This window comes from Mizuhopecten yessoensis, unplaced genomic scaffold (genome assembly GCF_002113885.1).
Source record: "Mizuhopecten yessoensis strain PY_sf001 unplaced genomic scaffold, ASM211388v2 scaffold2711.2, whole genome shotgun sequence".
In the NCBI taxonomy this organism is placed as follows: Eukaryota; Metazoa; Mollusca; class Bivalvia; order Pectinida; family Pectinidae; genus Mizuhopecten; species Mizuhopecten yessoensis.
This window is the reverse complement of record NW_018485984.1, coordinates 742,694-767,459: the sequence shown is the minus strand read 5'-3', so window position 1 is coordinate 767,459 and position 24,766 is coordinate 742,694. Positions and strand designations below refer to the sequence as shown.

Here is a 24,766-nt window from a genome sequence, read left to right as displayed (position 1 = left end):
TATAATGTGCTAGGATTTTTACACGTTTTAATTTTGCAAATCTAATATGTTACGAAATATAGGTGGTGAAAACATATGAAAATTCATATTAAAAATATGAATAGTGGAACATAAATGTACCAAAATTAACTGGTTGGTTTCTATTATAAAAAACAACTTAATAAATAACAAGTATCAATACCTTGTTAACTGTATAGACTGCCCTAGTGAAGCAGTTATTCTAAATGTAAAATTCAAAACATTCATCAACAAATATTTATAATATCTACCATATAAAATGTTTTGAAAAGCAAACATTACAGCTGTTCATTACCAACCAGGTTCAATGGTCATCCATTTCTTTATATCCCGATGTCGTTGATATATAAGATATCCAGGCTTATTGTCTAATATTGACTTAATTATCCATTAATGGATTTTCATGTAGGAATACAATAACAATAAGAGCCGTTACATTAATAAGATGGTATGGACAGGTAAGCCCCACATGGAGTAACCATTATGATTTCACTTGTAAACATCATACAAATTTAGAACACCCCATAAGGATTTCTAAGTTCTATTAAACAAAATCGAACACTTCCAAAGTCATTATCAACTCGACTAAACATTAAATTTAAACAAAAATGCAGTGCATTCCAAAGATGTGAAATTCAGCATTTCTGATGGAACTTTTTAAACAGATTATGCAAACAGCATAAAACGATGTATGATAGGAACATAGTTTATCGTTTACACAATAACGGACGTATAACTATATAATTGGAGTGAACAAATGGGGCATATATAATAGGAGATATCTTCTGCTGAATTTAACAGATGTGAATGTATTCTAGAAGTTACTATTTCTTCTGATCCAAAACTGTTGTTGTATCCAATCTTCCATTTACAGCAACAGCATGCTATTGAACACATATAAGTGAAGTTCTGTGACATCTTAACCATTAAATTGTGATGATGCATTCCATACTTTGGCACAAATGTAAAGTAGATGAAGGTGGGTGGGATGCTCCTTTGAACCATGCATACATATCTACACCCTTCATTGAAACGATACTTGTTAACGAACTTGGCAGAAACTTTATTCATATCATCTGATGTTACTACGAAGCCACATCAAAATAATAATCAAAAATAAGGAGAAATTTCATAATATGCCAAGGATATTGGATCGGTAATGTTGTTTTCTTCTTTAAAGATAATTGTGAATCACTTGTATGTCGGCTGTGTTGTATATTCTTCAGAATTAACATATTTAACGAATGCAGACGAATCTTTAAAAGAGACATGACTTGTTCTAAAACATGTACACAATTTAATTCCAACTAATCTTATCTATTAATTCAATATCATCATTACCAGTGCATTGCTGGAGTAGAGTGTCAAGGTAACAACTGAACCAAAATAAAACAAGCACGCAAAATGGGCTCATACATGCAGGTAGCGTATTTGTAAAATGTTTGTTTAATGCACACGTTCATTTTCAGCTTCCAATATACATTCCTTTCTTGACTTTCACTATCCTTAGCACGACTAAAGTATATTTCCTGACATGCCCACGGTATTGAACTGTTAGGTCCCTTTTGATATAGCAACGCTAGTTGTCTGACTATTAAACTGTATACTGTCCAGTGTTTACATTCTATTCCTAGTATGATTCAGGAATGACTCCTCAGGAGTACCAATATCTGCCAGATGTGGTCTTTGATTTGAGAGAGAGGAAGATATATCGGACCTACTCATGGTGATCTGGCTCACTAAAATCGATATGTGTTCCTCTATCTGACTTACTTCTTCGTACTTCCCTCTTATTGACATTTATGGGATGGTAAACGCTATTTTCGAACAGATATGATAGGTTTTTATACCACTACCACTCATGCCGACGTTGCTAAACGCTATTGTTATAACATCGTTTTCTCATTTATTCTCCCCTCCATTTTATCCAATTTGACCTTCGCAAACAGATTTAAATATTGTATTGAGCCAATGGTCACTTTTTACATTTAATTTAGTCAATGGTTACTTTTGACTATTTTACGACATCTTCATACTCATCTATAACAAAGACCCGTTTGTAACAGTTTACTCATCTTCTGCTATCCAATTCAGAAATAGTAGTGCAGGATTTAGTAGTTTAAAATCAGAACTATTGACACTAATTATAATGCTTGGCCTGTTCAAATCAGATTAAAATCCAGACTACCAATCAAACTAGCTACCATATATCTACAATATTAAGATAAACATAAACAAATGATAAAAATTTAAGAAAAAAAATGAAATAAAATTACAAAGATATATTTAAATAACAAACAATATAATGCCAACATGTAAATAATCACTTATCAGTTTCTGTGTACAGCTAGCACTGATCTGAATATACCAGTTGAAAGAAAACATGGTGTAAATATATAAACAATGAAGCAAGATGAAATCTGAGTTGAAATTGTTGAATAATGTCATCAACAAAACACGCTTTTATATACAAAAAAAAAGGTGTTGACACAAAATATGTCTATGCAGTTGGTTCTGGTGTCATGGATTATTCAGAGGTGTAGATATGTTCAAACAAACGCCGTTTTCAATCTTGATAAAGTAATATTTAAAAAAAGAAACTCTTTCTATCACAAGAAACAAAATTCATGGAATTTTCTACTCGGATTTTCGTGGATGAAGAATGTTAGTTCTAAAATGATGAAGAGGGTGCAGTAGCGCGGATTGTAGCGGATTGTAGCTGGTCCAGAGACCTAGCGCGGGCCTCCAGGCGAAGGGTGAAAGAAAGGAGCAGGAAAACAAATTACTATTTCCAGAAAACACATGAATCACTCAGACAAAAATTGGAAGGAAAGAAGCAGTTAATTTTCACGACATGTAGTTCTGTGCGATATTGTCCAGTATAGGCGGATAACCGAATCTGTGGAAAGGTCAGCCGACGTCGAGAAGTAATTATTTTCTACCACGAAAGATTCATCTGCAGCTAGCCAAAGCATAATAAAGAAAAAACGTATTATTATGCGTCATTTTTCAACTAACATCAGACACAGCGAAAACACTAGTGTCGTATCTCCTAGATGCCATTTATTAACGTCTGTGGTTCTTGCCTATACGTGTCTTCCATAAGATTTTCACTGCTCTGTTTTACACGTCTGTCGAGGGTTTGATGGTCGTTCATGATTTAATCATAAGCTTCGCCGGTCCAATAACTAAATTCCTTCCTTGAACCTCATGAAAAATAGCTTTTCCTTTTCTATTGTATGTGTCAAACCGTCCCCGAAATCAAATTGTGAAAGACGCGTACGAAATGATGCAAAGGTCCCATATAAGCAAACGTTTTAACACCATATGTCTTGGCAATATGTCTGCATTGTGCTTGTTTGGGAAGCTTGATACTCCGGTACAATGGACTACTGTGTGAAATGTTCTGCAAAGGAGGTAGAGTCATCCGCAAAGATGTCATAAACCTTAATCGCAGACACACATTTCTAGCCTTAGAAAGTCACCATCCGCCTATGTGATGTAATATAGTACAATGCATTCTGGCCGGATTAGGTAGCATACGTATATATAACATCATTTTGACTATTTGGGTAGTAGTTCAAAGAGCCTATACTTAACGCAATATGTGTGACTGTCCTTTGTATTCATTCAGATATTATCTTATTTGTTTTACCAATTGTTCTTATGCTATTGATAGCCAACGCTTTTAAACAGTGTATATATATGAGTTCTTCAATATTGATAGTTTTATTATATATTCTTTAGGTAGTTTGAATATATTCACTCTTTTACTTTATGAAGCAGCAATCAGATGATCTTGTGTTTATACGTATCTCTTCACACAGGTTATAAAAATATCGATTAATTCAAATCTAACGAAACACAATATACTACTGCTGTATAGAAGTGCATATTGCATGTGCACGTAGTGAGCATAAATCAATTTTATATCCCATTGTTAAGGGCTATTAAAGATCTCAGAACTCAACGATAAAAACAAATTTTGATTGCATCAAAATGTAAATATGAATTGTTTTTGTTTAAAAACCGTGTAAAAAATACTTTATTGGGTAATTATGTTATAATTAAAAGCATGTAAAGCAGCGATATTAAAATGACAGCACAAGCAACACAAAGACGTGTGTGTATATATAGCATGTGCATGTTATAAAGGGTGATCATGTGTGTTCATTGCAAGGTGTGTGTATGTGTGTAGAATGTCAGAACTGAACTGTAGTGATGTGAGAAGGTATGTTGATATTGTAGGCGACACATTCGTGACACACTGACATCGAAATGGGATTGGGGACCAAATTTTACAAGAAAAACAACCCAACGACATTCTTTTATTACTTTCCATATAAAAACTTTATATCATATAAGCATTCCATAAGGATAATGTATGGTGAACTGCTCGTTAATCATTTTTTTAAAAGATAAACAGACACAGCAACATATAAAAAAATATAGAGTTAATTTATATGGTAAGACTTATAAATACCGAATATAAAATATCTGCAATAAATATAATTCTGCATCTGGGCAACAATCTCATTATAATGTAAAATTATTTACCCAAAACGTTTTTACACTGGAAGTAGTGAATATTTGTGTTGGGCCAATATAAGTACAATTGATATTTCGTATGCAATAATAGGTAGTGAATCGAGTTGCTATTTGACGAATTATTTGCTTAATTATTTTTGCTTTTTTTCCGATGTTACCTGATCAATTGTAGTCAACAAAATGAGAGAAGAGATTAGGTGAGATCGAATAAGAATTGAATATCACCAACATTAAGGTTCATATGTCAAAGGAGGCTGAAAACGTAAATTAACATACTATTATGTGCTATATTTTTAATGACGGATAAAGCTCTATTGGCAAATATATGTTTAGGTAAATTTATTGAGCGAACGAAGTTTGGACGGACACAGACACTATTACACGCGTGCTATGGTGACTGACACTCAACAACAATGGGTTTCCGCTACCTTGTCGGACGTATTTTCTACGTGTTTTAACAGTTTGGGTCTACATAGAATGACATCTAACCGACCCGGATAAATGTACGCCTCGTAAATCTATTTAAACATTAGGGGAAGACAATTGTCAAATTAATTTCTAATTCTAGCACAATATGTCGTTTTCTGCTCTGTCCACCTGAACCCTAATCATACCACGGAATGTCCTCGATTCATAGGCTGTCCATTACGATGGTAGTATCGTCGCGTAATTGACCAGTCATCTTTTACATAAAACGATAATTTCTGCGTAGATATATTATAACATACAATAATTATGTAAATGAGTTAAAATGCTATTTTTATAATTAAATGTTTTGTTTTAAACAGTAGACAAAACTATTGCTCTAATATAACAATGATCTTTCAATACATATGTATTTTTTCAAGTTATGAAATACTGACATTTGATCAAAAGAAGATCATACATCTGATTTAATTTCATTATATGTTTTTATAATTCTTTTTGATCACGTTTGAAGTTTGAAAACATACAAGTAGGTACATTTGTTAAAATGAAATAATACTAATATCTATTTAAGATATCTCAAAGTATCTGTTTAAATTTTATTTTCTGTAAGTTACTGTGTGAATGAGTGCATTGTACAGGGGTGGTTTACTCTTTTGTTGTTCGCATGGCGAATAAACAATTATTAAATTAACCTTGATGGTTTCTCACATATATTCCCTTTATAAAGTTGAAACCTTTTTGTTATGTATTTAAACTGATCTCGTGAGTTTATTCTTTGTTAAATATCAATAAATTGTCACCAACTTAATTGTTATTCAAATACATTTTTATATCAACAGCAACTAAAGATTTTTTCCTAAATATCAATAAATAATAATTGTTTTCTTAAAATATATAACATATTTAAAAAAGCGTTAACATAAAGGTTTAGATGAACAATCAATACAATATTTTGGAAAAATAGTAACATATACATCCTTTCATTGTTTACACATGAGTCATCGCAAATTGTTAACACGCACTTTTAACATGAAACATATTTAGTAGCGTACAATACAATATATATGCTAAACTGAGACAAAATTACAGAGAAAAATAATTGAATATCAAAAAAATAATGTGTAAAACCTTATAACAGTAATATGGCATACACTGAAATTGAATATCAGGGTTAATTATGTATTATATTTAAAATAATATATACATCTTTCTATTATTATCAAAATTACATACAATAGAAAGATCAAATGTATGTTTATTTTCAAAACGTAAATTTTTATTTTGTTTTTACTTTTTTTAAATTACACGATATGATTTGATCAGGCATCGCTGTTATCATGAATATCGAGGATCATCAAGAAAAAACATAAACTTTAAAAGAGTACATAACAATCATTTCATACCTTCAAAACATGGTACATTGGTGACATGCTCTATTCAAGGCTGTCTTATGTAGTGGTAATATGCTATTTTGCTTCCCAAGTGATTTAACGTTTAATCCCATAATTTCCAATACAACACTCCGTCAACGTACTAGAAGCGGTTTTCTTATGCTCAGTATGTGCTTTTCTAATCCATGCATTTTTAATACCAAAGGAGTGCAGTAATTAATTGTCTTCGTGGTTCCCAGTTGGCCAGAAATTACTCCGTAATAAGAATATATCGAACCTACGTTTACCAGAGTGAAAACAATTTGTTAGCGCTTCTTCATTTTGCCCCACGTTGTTGTCATTTTTTATCCATTCTTATTTTGTCCAATGAAAAGCGCTCGTTTGATAAACTGCATAGCTATGCATGATGTATAAATAACCGGTGAGTTATTTAACACAAGTTGCACATCGAAAGAGGGATTGCCTTCACCTAAAAATAACCACTATTTATTGATACATATTTTGTGTGAATATTATGAACACATCAATATGAAAGAACATGGTGTATAAAGAGAAACAGGAACATTTTGAAGTTCGCATAAGAGAACCAATGGTGAACGTGAAACATGAGAAACGGGATGTTGTATTATTTTAGATAAACCCTTTATTGCTCATTGTATATTCGATTATTCAAGATAGAAATCATCCAATGAATCAAAAGAAAAATAATCATATACAAAGCTGTCAAATGGCTTTAGCTAGACGCCAAACAGGGAATAAATCATAAAATGTCGCCTTAGCGTTGTGTCCGTGTATTTATTCACCTCGGTTCACGATACATCACCTCGAGGACTGATATGTCCATGTAGGCTTTTTATTTATGTTGGTTAATTAGCCTTCCTTTCTAACAAGGTTTTCTGACTGTTTGTTATGGTATCGTAAATAACACAAACACGTGCCAATATATATATATATATGATATTTACAGTAAATCTGCTTTAACATAGATGTAATGACCTCACGATTTACGACACTGCGTCCAAAATTTATTCAGACAGTTAAGTTGAGTTGTTTTATCGCCCGTATAATAACACAAACACTCTCCTCCCTCTAGCATTGTCTTATATCTCTATCTTCCTACACCATCCGCCGGAAAAACACCTTTACATACATTTTAAGAAAACAACTGACTGATGATGTTTGTGTTTTAATGATTACCCGATTTTTACATCAATATTATATTCACCAGTGCAAATACCAGTTATTCAAATATGAATAAATTAGTAAGGTAATGATTGATAAGTGTTGCACTTGCAGTTAATAATAAATGTGTTTATTATTTATATACCATTTCACAAGTATTTTACCTTTTCGTGATCAAGTCATGACAACTAAAGTACAATCGACTTTTAACCCTGAAGAACGTTAACAGTTCTATCTTAAAATTGATAACAGTCGTGTATTGTTTCTGCGTCATTTGGTTTTGGTGCAAGTAATAACATAATAACGTTGTACCGTTATTACTTAAGGTAGGGTAAGAATTCATGAAAGGCTATATAAACATATGATATATCTATAATTTGAACAACGTATAATATTTGTTTCCAAAATTTGTATCGAATACGACTTTTTGCAATACGGAGTTTCTTTAGTTAAAAAATCATATATGACATTCAAATTTATTATTACATCGATAAATGCCTATTAAAAATATTATATGTTTATTATATTTCGTTATAAATATAGTTTTGCGAAGAAATATAAATACAAGTCTTTGTTTGTATTATACGGTCGTTTAGACCTTTGTTTAATCTAACGATATTATATTCAGTAATAATATGTTACACGTGAGCATCGTTCCTCAATTTCGTATAATTGATCATTTTTGATCTCACAAAATCTGATTTCTAAACCATAGTCCGCTTCATCATGATTTTATAACAAGCTATACATATATATTTATAAAATAGTTATTACGATCAGAATATGATTGAGAAATTAAAAGTTTAAACCGAATGCATATCTGAATTTATATAATCTTGCATTTAAACACAGTTATTATATTCTTCTAACATTTAAATCCTAATTGAATTATCGATAATTTTGTTTCGTCCATCCTCATTTTATTTCAATGAAATAAGATGTGCAAATGTCTATCAGTCGTAGGTATATATTTATGTTTTTTTTTCTTTCAGGTGAGACATTTCTTAAGTTCGTTGATACAGACGGACCGGGGAAACGCTTTCTAGTTGTTTGAGGGAAGAAAATGCTACATTAAATATTTATGTATTCCTCTGACCACAGTTTTCGCTACAAGGCTAGTTCTATCCGTACAACGTAAGTATAATGCCTCGAAATCCATTCATCATGAGAGTGTTATTTTATATATATCTGGACATAGTACTAGCAGATGAAAATCAAAATAATGTGTTGGCGCGTTCTAGGTTAATGGTGGTTTGCTAATGACTCTTGGTCGTTCTGAAGTACAGTTCAAAACACATTAGTCCGTCGGCAGGCTAGTGGCTGCTATTGTGTAAAGAATCGCCTTTTTATCACATATATCAGATAAACAGAAATCTCGTTATTAACATAAGCATAACTAGAAGTTAAGTTTTTTTCCTGCTAGCAGAGCAAAGTTGATTTGCTGTTTAAACATGTAATGTACAGTGTGTAATATTTCGTATGCGCTGGAGTGTGTCCTGCGATACAATAGCCCACGTGGGTTTATTTGATCGATGGGCAGGCTCAATGTTGGTCGAAGTCGTATGTATACCAGTAAGACAGGGTGCCGGTGTACATTTAACAATGAAACAGCTCGGACTAGGACGTCACACTGTTCCTACACTTGTAAGTTGCATTTAGTAAATATAATATTTATTTTACTATCTAATCTTTTGTAGAACTGTAAATATTCAAATCTATTTTGGTCTGACTTTTACCCTCTGTAATGAAAGCGATGTTATGATTGGCTGACTTAATCACGTGGTTATCATGGCTTCTTTTCAGTGGCGAGTGATTCTCTATGTTACAACGCTCCCTACGTACTTCAACAACATCAACATAATTCATTCTGCACGCGTCCAACCCTGACGGTACGGGACAGTTTTACGATCCGAAATTACTACGGTACCGATGAGTTCATACTTCGTTAATTCTTTATCCACGTGCTATGGACAAACTGTTGGACTAGACAGCTGTTCTGAAGCCAGTTTTCATAGAAATGGAAATTATCAGCATTCCGGTACGCTTTATCCGGGTTTCCCGGGTGGAAGGTACCCTTATCCGTCTAAAGAGGAACGGATTGAAGACCAAAATGGCGACTTTTATGGAGCTCCCAGGTTGAGCCATCTACCTCACTCCAGTCCCTGTTCTTCCCCTCACAACCTCCATGTCGGAAATAATAATTCTCAAAACGTCCATCATATCCCATCTAGTGAAAGGTCATCGTGTAATATACGGACAAATTCAAATAGTAGTGGTTCATATTATCCGAACGGGCAATTGGGTGGTGGGGTGGAGAGGAATAGAACCACCCCACCCTCACAACAACCCCCACCCACCCCTCCGGACCAGCAGCAATCCCAGGTCTCCCCTCAATCCGCTACAAACCAGGCACCTCAATCCCCCCGACCAACGGATCAGTACACCCCCCCACACATCTATCCATGGATGAGGAGGATGCAGTATTCTCAAGGTAGGTGCATTGCTCACCTTTATCAATTTAGACCGGGTGACACCCCTTTTTCAACATTATGTTTTTATCTTCATTTTTACACTAAACATAAATAACACCATTTTATGTCCAAATATAACGTTTTCGATGATTATTAAATGCAAACACAGTTTACGATTTATCTTCAACAATAGTTATCAATCGCTGGATAGGAATTTTAAATATTAAAATTACAATTATACTTTTAACAGTAGATTACACCCGTTGTCATATAAAAAAATCCAATGGCGAAAGTCAACACTCAACCCGATTATCTGACGTTATCGTGAACAAAAATATGTAAATTTTAATGTTTTCATTTTTATACATTGAAGAATTTTATGGGATTGCAATATTGCTCTAATGGGACATTACCCCAAGATTAAACTGGTCTACGTTCTGACGACGGTGTGTGCATATCGAATGAGGTCACACCCAGCCATATTTGTCATTGTTCATTCAAAACATAAATACTCCTTTTTAATCTATTTCAAATTTAAACGAAAACTGTTCTCGTTCTTTCGATTAAGATTGTAAATTAACTCTAGAGGGAATCACATGGGATATATATACTATATAGTATGTATGGTTTCTAGAATTACCGTGGTTAAATGCTAATCAACACTAGCGAACAAAAACCTTGATTTACGAGCGGAAGCCATTTTGTCCAACAAATGTAAACAATAGACCATGTGGTTGCGTGGTCTGTGAAACTCAAACTACATTCAAACACATTTATCCAAACTGAGAAGAAGGTATTATGGTATTTTTCTACATGTCAAAAATAGTTAATACATTTCTGCTGAAACATCATTTTGATAGAACCCGTGGAATATATATAAAATACAAACACATATCCACATTCTATACTAAATTCATCCGTATAGAGTAAATATAAATATATTTTAATAAACCTAGGTACGTTTCCCGAAAATAGTGACAGTCTAGACACACATTAGTGTTGAATTAATGCAGACATTTGTAACGGACAAGTCATGCTGTGGTCAGTTAATACCTCTAGTATGTCAGGTTAAAGTCATACCTGTCCCCAAGTGTACGGGATTGTTTATCTAGTACACAACATACACAGTTAGATATAATATGACACATTTAACACAAACACAATAAAGCAGTAACCTTTTCTATCTTTTAGTAGACTAGTTTGTATTTCAAATATCTATTTCAAAATATATCAGTGATATCCCAGAATAATTGTTTTGGTATTTAGAAAAATAGGATTTCAATGAATTCTGGTTTAAAATTATACTAATAGAATAAATACACATTCTAACCAAAACATAATACATTCGGTCTGTAATATACTATGTTTTCTAAATGCATCAAGAAACGGCATTTTATAAAACGTTAGTAATTTAACTGTACATAGGAGACTATTTGAGATTGCATATGTATATACACATAAGCTAGTACACCGTCTCGTTCATACCTCAGCAAGCACACAAGTATGTGTTTGTGTTGTAGTGTATTTATTTTTTAACCGCCAGAACTAATTTTGAGCGTAGCCGAAGTTAGACGAAACGGGGAAAATTCGTGATACAAAGTTTGCAATACCTTGTCTAAAATTCGTATGATACATACAAACCTACCTGGATGTCAGTTTGATTTTAAAAGGCTTTTTAATTCTTTCTACTGATACAATTATATTAGAGGTTAAATATTTCTTTTTATTGTAATTTGCATTAAATTTGCAATAAAAAGAAAACAATATTACTTGGAATTGTACATAAAATCAACAATATAACTCGGGAAATTTAGGTAAAAAAACTCATATGGCCATTATTTTAACAAGCAACTGCAAGTTTCAAATGAATTTCCAGTTATTAATTGAATAAAGGCTTCTCATATATCTGTATACATACACTGCAACACACCAATGACTTATAACAGGGGATATTTTAGATGCATACTATCAAGTGTAACATACATTACACTTGCAATAACATATACATTTTTATTTTAATGAACACATACAAATCGTACATAACGCAAAACACTTCATGCATTTGATACAATAAATGAATGCGCTCTTTCATCCAATAACCTCAAAAATTTTAACTGAATTTCCAACCTTGAGTCCTGAAAATCTTTGATGCCTCAAAGAGAATAATTAATTTGGATTAAAAACTGTCTTTTACAGTATTGATGGTTATTATATTTTAGATCGACACTATACTGAGACAGTTTATGAATTTATTCTAATAATTCACGCATTGATATTTCATATAAATATTTACATTATAATATAGATATTATATGTGCTATCCATGACCTGTATAATAAATGCGTTTCATAGGTAATATATTAGTAAGTCATATACGTACCTCTTAACTCATTATTTTTTAATATAATTTCGCCATATGCATTTACTAAAACATTAACTATAGATCAACAGTATCTAAATAGGTTATTTTTTCTTTCTTTTGTAACAGATATTTCCTAGTTTAAACATTAGAAAAAGAAATAATATTAAAAAAAACCACGCAGTTCTGATGTCGTGTTTGCCTAAGTATGAAACTAACTTTTTGGCAGGGAAGAATTTTGTAAACAGCGGTTAAAATACTGCTATTTCAAGTCGAGTCGAGGGTCCGTTAGGAAACAGAATAGGTCATAAATAAAAGTCACACGCCACAGTATAATAAACCTAGTGATGCTAAACGTCTAGAACTAATTCATGAACACTGCCAGCCCGACTGACCACAAACGCGGTCTCCTAAAGAAATTTGACATTACCCCTTATACCTTATTGTATGGGCTATTAAATATATAACAAGTTTACCTGGTTAAAATATCGACACTCTCACATACATTTTATTTGCACAAAACATGAATAACTTGTTTATTTGTGATATCAAATAAGAATGAAGAAAATTATTTTTAATTTTAATTATATTTTAGAGTTTTTATATATATTAATCGTCGTTGGTAGCGGAATCGATTTTTCTTATATATTTAAGCTTGGTATTTTATTCTTATATAATTCAATACTTTGCTGTATATACTATGATATAACCATAACAATTTTGCTACACTTAAGAAAAACATAAAAAAATGGAAATTAAACAATTATACGGTTTTTATATCAGGCATTATTTTAAAATGTCTTTCCGTTGTTAAAAAAAACCCCAAAAAACAGTTTAATGCAATATTTAGCAAACCTTTGTGTATGATCATATTGTTTTTGTACCCAGTCTTGTGGTTTTGTTTTCGCTGTATCTATCTTCTATACCAATGGTTATCTATGCTTTAGATGGGATATTATAATACTGAAAAAAAACCAAGCTGTAATAACAATTTTGTTTCGAGTTTTAGTCATTTGGGGCAATCAATAATTGATATATATATATTATTTGTTTTCCTCCGAGATTTTGACTAATCATATATAATAGTCAAAGAATCTAGTAGCAACTAATCTTCAAAGACAAAAATTCCCAATTGTACGAATTAATTGTGTTTTTAAGAAAGTGTCTAACAATATGGCTAATCAACGGATTCTCTACCATATCGATCTAAGTTTATTTAGCAAAGTGTCTCCATGGTAACGCTTTTGTAAGGCGTTCTCTAATTATATTAAGTGTCTCATTACGGTGTCCCTGGTGTAGGAGATGGAGCGTACCATGGCAGTTTTTTTCATTCCTTCCCGTTTTCCAATACATCTATACCGACAGCACGACCGGGGTATACTCTTCGACACATAAATTGTAATTGTTCCTTTATTGTTTTTGTTTTTCTTTTGTATCTATTAATTCTTGAATGAAATAAAAAAGCAATATCAAAATCCAAAACATTGAATTTTTTGTACAAAGCATTAGTCACAGATACCTGCAAGTTGTATCATGACTGATACAGTGTATCAATAGTATACTATTATAGTTGTTTGAAAACGTAAAGCTTTTATGATTTCATTAACAGCTATAAACAAAGTTGATAACACGCGCCGTTTTTTAATTGTAATAAAGTATCTAAGTGAACACATTCGGCGAAAATATATTATGTACCGTATTATTAAGTAAGTATTCCAAACGCCCATCGTTAGTTAGTGCTATAACAAGTATGGGTGTGTATTATAACTGTTTTAACATGGCTTTAGTCAATATGGATTTCCCTTGAGTGGTATTAACGATATTTTATTATTGATATATGGTCGTTTTCATTTCCCATTTTTCAGTAGTGTTACTGATTAAGTTTGGCAAAGGCTTTCAATTTTGAAAAAAAAACACATAAGCAAGATTTATTATGTTTAAAAACAATATTTTGCAGCAAAACCTGAAAGCCCAAAGTTTGCTTAAAAATGATATAATGGATACATGAACATGCTTGTTTGTGATATAAAGTATTAATAAATCAAACTTAAATATCATAAATATCAGTTCATTAATTCGATAGAATATCAATTGATTGATGACAAACATCATTTTTACTTCATATTTAAAAATGGCAACATTGACAATCTGAAAATTAGGAAAACAAAATATGGATATATCTGAATGACAAATTCATAATACTTTTTTTGCATCTCAACACAAATAATAATATCTATAAATTTATTTAAAAAAGCAATATCAAAACATTGTCACTGTATATAGCAATGTTTTATGCAGCAGGAAGATCAAGGTCAACCACATGCATTTCTTTAGTCTTGCAATTTTCATTGGAAATTCCTACAATGCACGACTATACTAGCTTATAATAATTGAATGCAAAACGTATTGGTTTAATGTGTTATTTTTTCAAGGAACCAGCTAGTAAAATATCCGAATTATTTTCCATCTTATTGATATACTGTGTCACTTTTAACTAGTAAAATTCTGATAGACTACTTGTTGATAACATCAACAAATACAGCTTTATTTTAACGTATTCATTTTGGAAGTAGGTTCAGTGTGTCTTTCGAAGAAACGGACTTTGCATTGCGTTGTTTTGTTCGATTGTTTCTTTGTTTTTTTCTCCTTTTCAACGTACAAATATGTTTGTATCTTATGTATATCAAACAATGGACATGGGTTTTTCAAGAATAGTATATCACAAATGTATGCAATGCCGAACCTGAGACGATTTCAGTGCAATGTGTTTTCAAGTTAGATTTTTTGTCTATTTTGTATGCTTTGTTTAATGGGAAAACACGACTAATTCAGTACTGCCTTAGTTTAAGCGACCAGGTATATTTCATTAATTCCAAACAATGTATAAGTTAGGATTACCAGACAATGGAAATTAGGAAGATCAGTTTCATCTTCCCGAAAGATAAGGACGAAAAGAAAAAGATTTTGATACATTGTTCTATTGTGATCAGTATGTACTCCCTGATTGTGTGCTATCTTCTCCCTGTTCGTGCTTGATGCTCCCTACCCACTATCACAACGTGCTAATATGTGCTGCTTCCGTCCTCAGAGTGTGGATATTTGTGGGTCACTGACGATAGAGTCATGCTAGAAGGTAATTAGAAAGATGTCCCCTAGAGTATACATTCATTACGTTTTATTGTATTTGACCTAAATTAGCTGAACATTTTGAGAATGTAACTTCTTCCCTGTGTATATTGATACAATTTTATGTTTTTCACTTGTTTATTCTATTTGCCAGAAGAATCTACAAAAACTAATATGAGCATTATGATCACATTAGCTTCGATGATCGAGATCATGAGATACCAGTTATGCTATTTTCCATACCTAGAGATCATCAGCATGCCAGTGATGAGTAGTTCGCGTTGGTGTAACTATCGATTGGAATGAACCTTTGGAACTGAAACGTGATCATAAATATTGTCCAGAATCGCTAATAAACTAGGAGTGTAAACGGATCTAAGTTAATACATGACACGTGGTCTTTTACTACACGAAGGTGATCTACCAATCTGAACAATCGTGGAGAACTCAATAAAACAAAGAATAATTGATTGATTTACAAAACACAAGAGCCCATGAAGCCAAATGGTTTTCAGAATAGCCTTGGTGACGTCTAGAAAGATATATCACTGGTTCCCAGCAAGATTGTTTTCAATACATCAAAGTCGTGTAATGTGTGATATAAAATGTATTTATACTAAAATACATTAATGGATGTTTTTTTGGAAATATATGCGCATGTGTTGAATCGGAAACATTGAAAAAGGATATGAACTATCTTCACTGTAAACAATACATTTATTAAATATTCAAGAACTCTTTTATTTAAACCAGTTCGCAAAAAAACAACAACAAAAAACCAGTATACTGAACTGTATATGTTTGATGAAAAAGATAATTGTTAGATGCGTAAATAAAATGCTGCTGCCCAGCAAATGAATGGCGTTCTACAGTTAAACATATGCATATATTAACAACAGAAAAATGAGTCACAGCACGTATAAATACAATGTAACATAATATATAGTAGCCAAGAACGTAAACATTTTATTACAGGGTATACGCCCATTGGAACGAATCGCCTTTTCTAATCAGGATATACAAACAAGAAGAATAACAATTGTTTATTTCGTAAATTAACAATTATTAACAGTAAATATCACTAGCTGTTAACATAAATAACAATAGCTGACATCAAACACTGGATGTGTCATTTCGTAGTTATGTTTTCTTTCAAAAAAGCTTATGTTTACATCCCTAAACAACATTATTTCAAAATATAAATGGACAATAACAATAACACTATTCAACGTGATATATTAACCAAGTTGATGTACACATGTCAATAACCTATCACAAGTGTGACCATCGCATATTCGCAAGAATAATGTGATGAATTCAGATTGCGCATATTGTTCCCTGTATCATTATACGTTATTGAGATACTAAGACACATATTGATAATTGAAACTTGTGTTGTACCCTTTTCAACGAACAGGTGAAACCTGACACCCTTATCGTTTTCCCCGAGGCCATTTCATACTAGAGATCAGAGTTCGTAATATCGATGTATATTCCAGGGCAAAGTAAATCCTCACTTGAATTGAATCTTCAAAAGAAATTACATAATTATGATCGATCTTTCTTTCCAGTCCACTCTAATACATTAGATTAGTTTATCAAATATCTTCAACGTATACACCTTTGCAATGAATTAACACACAACTTAAGTGGAAACCGACCAAAATGTCACAGCTACACATTAAAGCGAATGTTCAATTTTGCATGGTTAATGATACATTTTCCTGTCTAGTAGAGTTTTCATATTTAAAAAAAGTGTAAGACCAAGTTTGTATGTTATCTGTGAAAGCGGCTAGGCGTTCCATTGTACACTACCGTTTATCTTGACTCGTACCCAATCTCAATCGTGTATCAAAACGGAAGGGCATAGAAACCAAATAACTGAATATCCCTTTAAAATCATCTGCTGCGTGAAATGTTTTTGAAATTGACACGAAATCTACTCAGCCATGTGTAAACGTGGTTTTTGTAATGGGCAGGGTAGGTTCGGCCTGTTGAGAGGTTTATGCTCTGTGAATCAGCTATATAATAGCTCTAATACTCACAAGGAAGCGGGTATCGTTTTCATCAAAAGGTAGTCGCTTTGCTTACTATGTTGTAACATAGACTTGGAGGAATAAAAAAAAAATCATTACCTAGCTATAAATGTGTATATCATATTCCGTCTCTTATGTGGCTACTCGACGTCCACGGGTGACAAAAGCAGTGCTAGTGGTGATGCAATCAAACGTCCATATGACTATGTCTGTTACTGCTTCGCCAATATGAGAATTGCGAATCGAATATCCTGATCACATTAGAATGGTATCTCTTCTCTTGATAATATATTCCATAAAAAGAGGGTATTCCAAAAGCATTACTCAGAGTTAGACAATTAGCAAATCGGGAACCTAGGTCAATTCAAAAATTAAAAAAAGTCTGATATCACACGTAATTATTTCTTTCTCAATAATTTGAGATCAAATATTTCTGGATTCGAGTCTTTGATTAGCGGAGGTACCGTACTAATGAAATGTACGTTATTTAAATCTAAATACCCTGTACCAATTGTTCTTAACTCATGAACTAAGAATGTTTGATGTGGAACAATGCAAAACCCTGCAATCTATTTATGTGTTTTCAAACAATTTTTCATGGATAATGCCATCTGTAAATAAGAAAAAGGTATGTGCCATACATACACACATCTATATCTATATGAGTCTAATGGTCAATTAATTTTTAACTCGGATCTCTCTACGTTTACCGCGAATAGCATTGATCGCAGCAGTACCTATACGGGTTGTATCATTAGTGCGTAATCAAAGTGAATGCTTGTGTCGTCTCTCTTATATCACGCTGTTTATCTCCCTTGGAAGTTGTGATAGATGTTAATCAATGCGACTGACAACACATTCAAGACAGCATTTGTGTAAAGAAAGGGTACGTTCACCTATTTCAATAGTTTTCGTTCGTAGTTAAACAAAAATATTTTCAATAGATGTGTTTTTAATTCAAATTCAGTAGGGTTTTATTTAAAGTATGAAACGAATATAAAGTAGCTTTACCGTTATTTATGAACTTAAATCCTAGAAAATGAATAATAAAAGGACCTTGTAAAAAATACGTGCTGAATCAGAAGAAAATAGATCATAATTTAAGTAGTGATGTACAGTATATGATTATACCTCATTAAAGCAATGTTTATGAGGACCTAAATCTACCCTAAACGCCAAACGTCAACATAAAATATTTACGCCATAAAACATGATTGCATCAGCCTCCTGAAGAGCCGATCCGTTGATGTCTGCAGTCACTTTCGGGACGAGTATCATAGTTAAATGTGTGAATATGTTTTATTGTTATAATTAACGACAAAAATCCAACTAGCTGTAGTGTGATACGTATATTACAATATACAGGGAGAAAAAGTAACGTTTCTTTATCTTTACACAAAGATGAGAAGTATTCTCAAATAGAATGACGTTGAAATACGCGCCCTATAAATTATTGTAGTTTACGGTGAAATACTCAGTATTATCATTTTTTAGCGGTATCTCTTTGCCGAAGGTCATAACTCACTTTTATGTCTCTGTAATTGAACATTTGACTGAGGATACAGCGTAAAGGGTCATAAAATAAATTGTCAGTGATGACTATCTGCCCCAGGCCAGAACTGTACACAATTGTTTTACATACGAAACCACTAGGCATACTGTAAACCTATGTCTGGCCAATTGGAGTTTACATGCTATCCAACATTTCATGAGGTGCAAACGTTTATTAGATTATGTAGTACTGATGGAATGCATACCTAACTGCAATACATATTTATATTTATTTAACGATACATTTAAAAGTTTACATTATATGACACGTTTCTGTGAATGTTTTGCCACGAATTAATCGTCTTAGCTTTTACAAGAGGATTATGTGGCAATCATATCCGGTGAATTAAGACATTGGATTGCCAGATGACATTTTAAGGTAGGCCTGCGATGGGCAGACAAGTGATGTAGAAGGTCGCTGCGTATATCATGGCTGGTATTTGTATCCAGCTTATTTCTTCAGCTATTTACTTATCACTGCTTAGCATCTTCAGAACTTGAAAAAAGGCACCGATAAAGAAGTTTTGCTGGAATATGATAAATTTTAGTAAATACAAGTTCATAGGGAGTCTTCTTATTTAAAATATACTTACATACCATCACATTGCAGCCTATTTATGACCCGAAGCTGTGCACATCTGAGTTTGTAATCCGATCTTCGTAAGTGACAAGTGTGTTAACGATGTACACATAACTGCATTATTACATATCGTTAAATTTAAGTGTATAGTCTTTACTAGATAATGAACAGTGAAGGAAATTTACTCAAACACGTAAAAACAATTTAATGAGATTTAAATCACTGGCATTTTTTTCCCTGCGTGGCGTGTTCATTTTTTTCACAGTGTTTTAAATTTAGAAACAACATAAAAAACGATACAAAACATCTAGATAGGCGAGTGTTGGTTGAAATATACTAATTCAAGTATTTTAGGTGTTGTTTTCTTCCCCATTGAAAGGAAGATAAAATATCAGTGTATTTTGAATTATCAAATCAATATTTCGTTTAATTAATTAATTCTGCTATTTTAATTAACATTTTTTTGTATAGTTTTCTAATTTATCAACACATTCAATAGCATAATAATACCCAATAGAGCACTTTCACTCAGTATCGATCAAGTTCATCTAATTTGAAAATGCTGAAAGAAGATAAATGCAAATCATTGTACACGTCCCGGAGCTTGTTTCAACACACGCGTCCGTCTAAATCAAAATGTTTATGTATGTCTATTATGGAATAGTAAACGTTCTAAATTCATCGTAAGAGACTATTTTCACATGGCCGTTTTTTCTTTTCACCATCGACACAGTTGACTAGAAAGCATACACATTCATCAACTGTAACCTCTCAGCATGCTGGAATCGTACAATAAACAGTTTTACTCGCTGTGAAATTTTATCCTACTCTTTGAAATGAAAAATGTCCCGGGAAGATGCCTGTTTGGGATGGCTTTCGTTTCTCCGGTAGTATGACAACTGGTAACAGTGACGGTCACTACTTATAGGTTTATGTGGCCAGAGTCTGGCGCCTCTCTGCCCATAAATCCTAGCTGTGTGAAACATGCCGCGAGCATTGTGTGCTTAACAGAACTTCACTGTTCAAAACCATAACAAACATTGATGCACAGGTGTCGAATTGAATTGAATATAATTAACGGTCGTTCAGTGTTAGTTTTGTATTTATAAACATGTAAACATTATATATATTTGTATAGGTTGGACTGAAATCGATTTGCCATAAATATGTGTAAGCTAATTAGACTTATAGAGGTGGAAGTGTTGGAAAACTGTTTTACAAGGTTATATTGGACTAAGGGGGAGCCAGCTAACACGGGCATCTTATCCCAACTTAGGTACCGCTTACAGAGTTAAACACAGAATGCCACAAACAAGATTACTGTTCCGCAATTCAAAGATACATCGAGAGGGGTTTTATGAGATAAGCAGTTTAAATCAACCAGGAATGCATATTTTATTCTCATCATTTGCTGCCGCGGAAATCAAGAGATGCTTAACGATGACATCCCTGTTCACATGTCATAACATTCGCTAAGCAGGGTGTTGAGTTCTGCACAAAAGCTGCAAAATAAGAACAGACAAGAAGGCTCCAACCGTTTGTCCAGAAACTACGCGATTAGTGTGGATCGGAATGACAGACTTACAAAATATTGTATCTATTCTTTTATATCCATGCATATTCGTTTGACACATGCATACAGGTATGTCATTTAATAGAAAAAATATAGATTGTCCCACAATTTTATGCAAAGAATATGAAAATGCAATAACAGAAATCAGACATTGTTTGATCCCATTTGCAGTTTTAAATAGTTTGGAATAATCGAGCAAAGAACTATAATATTGAGTTTGAATTATTATTTCTATACGATACACAATCTGGGTTGATGGGATTTGTTTTATTATCTTTAGTTAGCTGATGTAATTTCATGTAATCCCACATGTTTCACTGTTTGTGAAAATAAGTTGCATTCTTCATTGGTCCATACACGATTCATTTCCTGGTCTGAGATTATTATTTCCTCTTGTGGATCTAAGCTGAATGACTTGGACGACAACCCAAGAAAGCGCGGGGAATTATGTGAACTTGCAGACGACAGGAAACGGTTGTGATGCGTGCATGTATGGAAGCCACCTCGGTAATCCATTGCAACGTTTTGTTGTAAGAGTCGGCAATTGGAATCCCACGATGAATACGCCGTTCCAAGAACGAATGACTTTTTGCACAAAATCCATTACCAGCGGGATCAGTTAGATGGAGGACACTACAAACTTTCCTGACATTTCTTCCTTCACATGCCAGGGGTTTTTCGTCCAAGTCTCAATCACGAAACACCATTCCGTCAACTGCATTTAAACATGAAGTCTTGCTTTGAAGATCTGAGAACAATGAACTGTATATTAGTGGTCTTCAGTTAAGGTCTGAAAGAAACATGCACCTAGATTGTTTCGTCTGCAATAGTAATTTGGCTCAATACTAGTAGTCAACAATGTTTTAACGGCTAATATGTTCATTAAAATCTCCAATAAAGAATATTATCATAACGTGAATCTATGACAAAATGGAGTTCTGTCGGCAAGAAAGGAATGATTCAGCATGGTATGACTTAAGATTCTACAGTAATCACTGATAGTCGCCAATATTGGTAAACGATAAGTTTTTAGTATTAAATTCACTGAATATGTGATATTTCGAAATGAGGTAGTGGATATGGCTGAGAGGCATCTAAAAACAACAATACTTTGTTTTCCTGCAACCGTCAGACATAGTTTGAATATAAATCCGTCACTCCAGGAAGATGTCACAAATAATTGCATACCACTCGGGGAGATCACTCCACTGGTTGATTACTCCTCTCTGGGGTTGTATAGATTGTTTATAAATAGGCGGCCTGTGTTTCGGAATAACCTTATATGAGTTAACTTTCTAAACTTACAAATCAGTACCACTCTCGTAAACTGCTGTACATCGTTAAATTGCATTTCAAACCTATTTTTTTTCATTATACATTCTCCCTTCATTATTTATATATGAGTATAACAAACTCAATGAACAGGGAATAATTAACTAATCAACTGATGATATTAGATATGATATTCTCTGTCCAGATTATGTTTATTGTTACTTATTGCTGCGTTGCCAGGTTGATACATTCAACAAGTGATGTTTGATAAAAATTTGGTGACGTAGATTGCCAAACGTAAAACAAAGATGTATTTCATGTTTGACCGCCGTCGTGTTATATAAAAACATTATATCAAGAACACCTACTTAATGATGGGAAGTTATCAAGAATCAAATATAACTGAGCAAATAATGCTATCGATTTCAATAATACCTTGTTTATAGATTTGCGTGACAGATATTGTGATAAAACTATTCCAATTACGTCATACGAAAACAAAATAGAAAAGCGCTGCTGTGTTTGTCGTAAAGTGAAGCATTCTATATAATGAAGATTGAACAAGGGATCGTATTGGACATAAACTATTTGCATACCGGATATTTGTAAATGTCTATACACACAATACGTTTATATGAAATTCCACTTTGTAGAACAGAATTAATCTAATTCACTTCTTTTCATGTTGTCCTCGTAAAGATTAAGATACCCATTTCGTTCTACTTCTTTATTATCCTATAATTTATATAATGACTACCGCTTATTAAGGTTAGTGACAAGCCAAGCCTTAAATTACGCAAAACATGCTTAACCATCATTCTGCGCAAGTAAGTTTAATTGTGGAAACGCACAATGTTATTAATGTGGTTTTATCAATTATCAAAACATGGCAAATGTGATGTCTTCTCCCTAAAGCTGGAGTGAAACTATAGGTGATTAAGTGTTTAAAAATGGAGTTATGAAAATCTAAATTTAGCCTCTAATATTCATTAGGAAGCTATCTCATCAATAAATAGAAGAGTTGTCGCTTGAATATATTGATGTATTAATCACAAATGAATAAGTTTGCAGAAAGTTCATCTGGTATTGTTGAAATGTTTTATTGGTTATCTATTTCACTATCTTAGAAAGGCTCGCTCATACATTTTTTTTATATACAAGATTTATAATCACACAAAAGTATAATGGGCTACATAGCCATGTATCGGCAAGTAGTACACTAATGAGAAAACTAACACTTGATATAAGAACACTACATTTTGTTCTTAAGCTAATTCATGTTACATCATTTTCATTATTATTCTGTGTTTTATTTATATTGCTATCATACAAAATAGTAAAAATAAGTATTGACTATCTATTTCATCATTTAAGAATGATTTATCATACTTTTTTTGCACATTAACATATACCTAGTGATTTTCTGGCTTTGTTTCGACAGGGGCATGTGCCTTGTTACTTTAAGAAAATAATAGGCAAAATGTATGGCATGGAGGAAATATAGGGATTTTTGCATTAAATTTGAGGAAATACAGCAGAAATCGTCACTTGAAAGGGCCTTTACAAAGCCCCAACGTCACATGAACAATCTCTGGTACTACTGAACAATTTTATGAGAAAGAAAACTAAAACATTTCAACATAGAAATACATGTTAGGACTATCGCGAAAAACCATGTAACTCAATGCACTATTCATACTCTATGAATAAAACAAAAGTACACCTACCATGTGTTTATTAATATGTGCAAAAACCAATGCTTTCTTTCACATGTCTGTATGCTATATTTTATAGTAACTCGATAAAGGGGGTTGTGTCCCCCTTCTTATTATACTGTGATGTTGACAATACCGTATAGATGTGTATACAGGTCCATAAAGAAAAGCTGCATTGTATTAGACCATTATATTGCTATGGTTTCCTGGTACCGGTGGGAGGGAATGGGCAACACAGTAATTGTATCCAGCAAACTGACAAAATGAATATCAAATCCGTGTAAATTATGACTCTACTTTCTTTTTACTTAGCGTTTGGTGGTCTTCGGATCACACCCGATACGGCGAGACGTTTTCGTTCACCTTAAATCATCCCCATGACACTAGCAAACCACGATATTAGACCACTCAAGGGTTATTTGGTGTGAGGCTTGTATATTATTCCGATGCAAATGGAATGGAATAAAACGGAAACCATGAATGTCCTGATGCAAAGTATCAAATATTTAGATTGG

The 24,766-nt window shown here is 32.9% G+C and overlaps 1 protein-coding gene across 2 annotated transcripts in view; it reads left to right on the top strand.

Annotated features, from left to right (window-relative positions):
* The window catches only part of LOC110445095 (homeobox protein Hox-B4-like), a 43,612-nt gene that overhangs the window by 2,181 nt on the left and 16,665 nt on the right, over positions 1-24,766 (top strand). The window contains exons 2-3 of one of the 2 annotated variants that reach the window (XM_021489483.1): positions 8,561-8,702; positions 9,372-10,059. In XM_021489483.1, coding sequence (XP_021345158.1) covers positions 9,498-10,059 — 562 coding nt within the window. In that variant the 5' untranslated portion in view covers positions 8,561-8,702; positions 9,372-9,497. Of the gene's footprint in view, positions 1-8,560; positions 8,703-9,111; positions 9,213-9,371; positions 10,060-24,766 lie in introns of those variants that run through there. The other variant, XM_021489484.1, reaches the window with a different exon arrangement.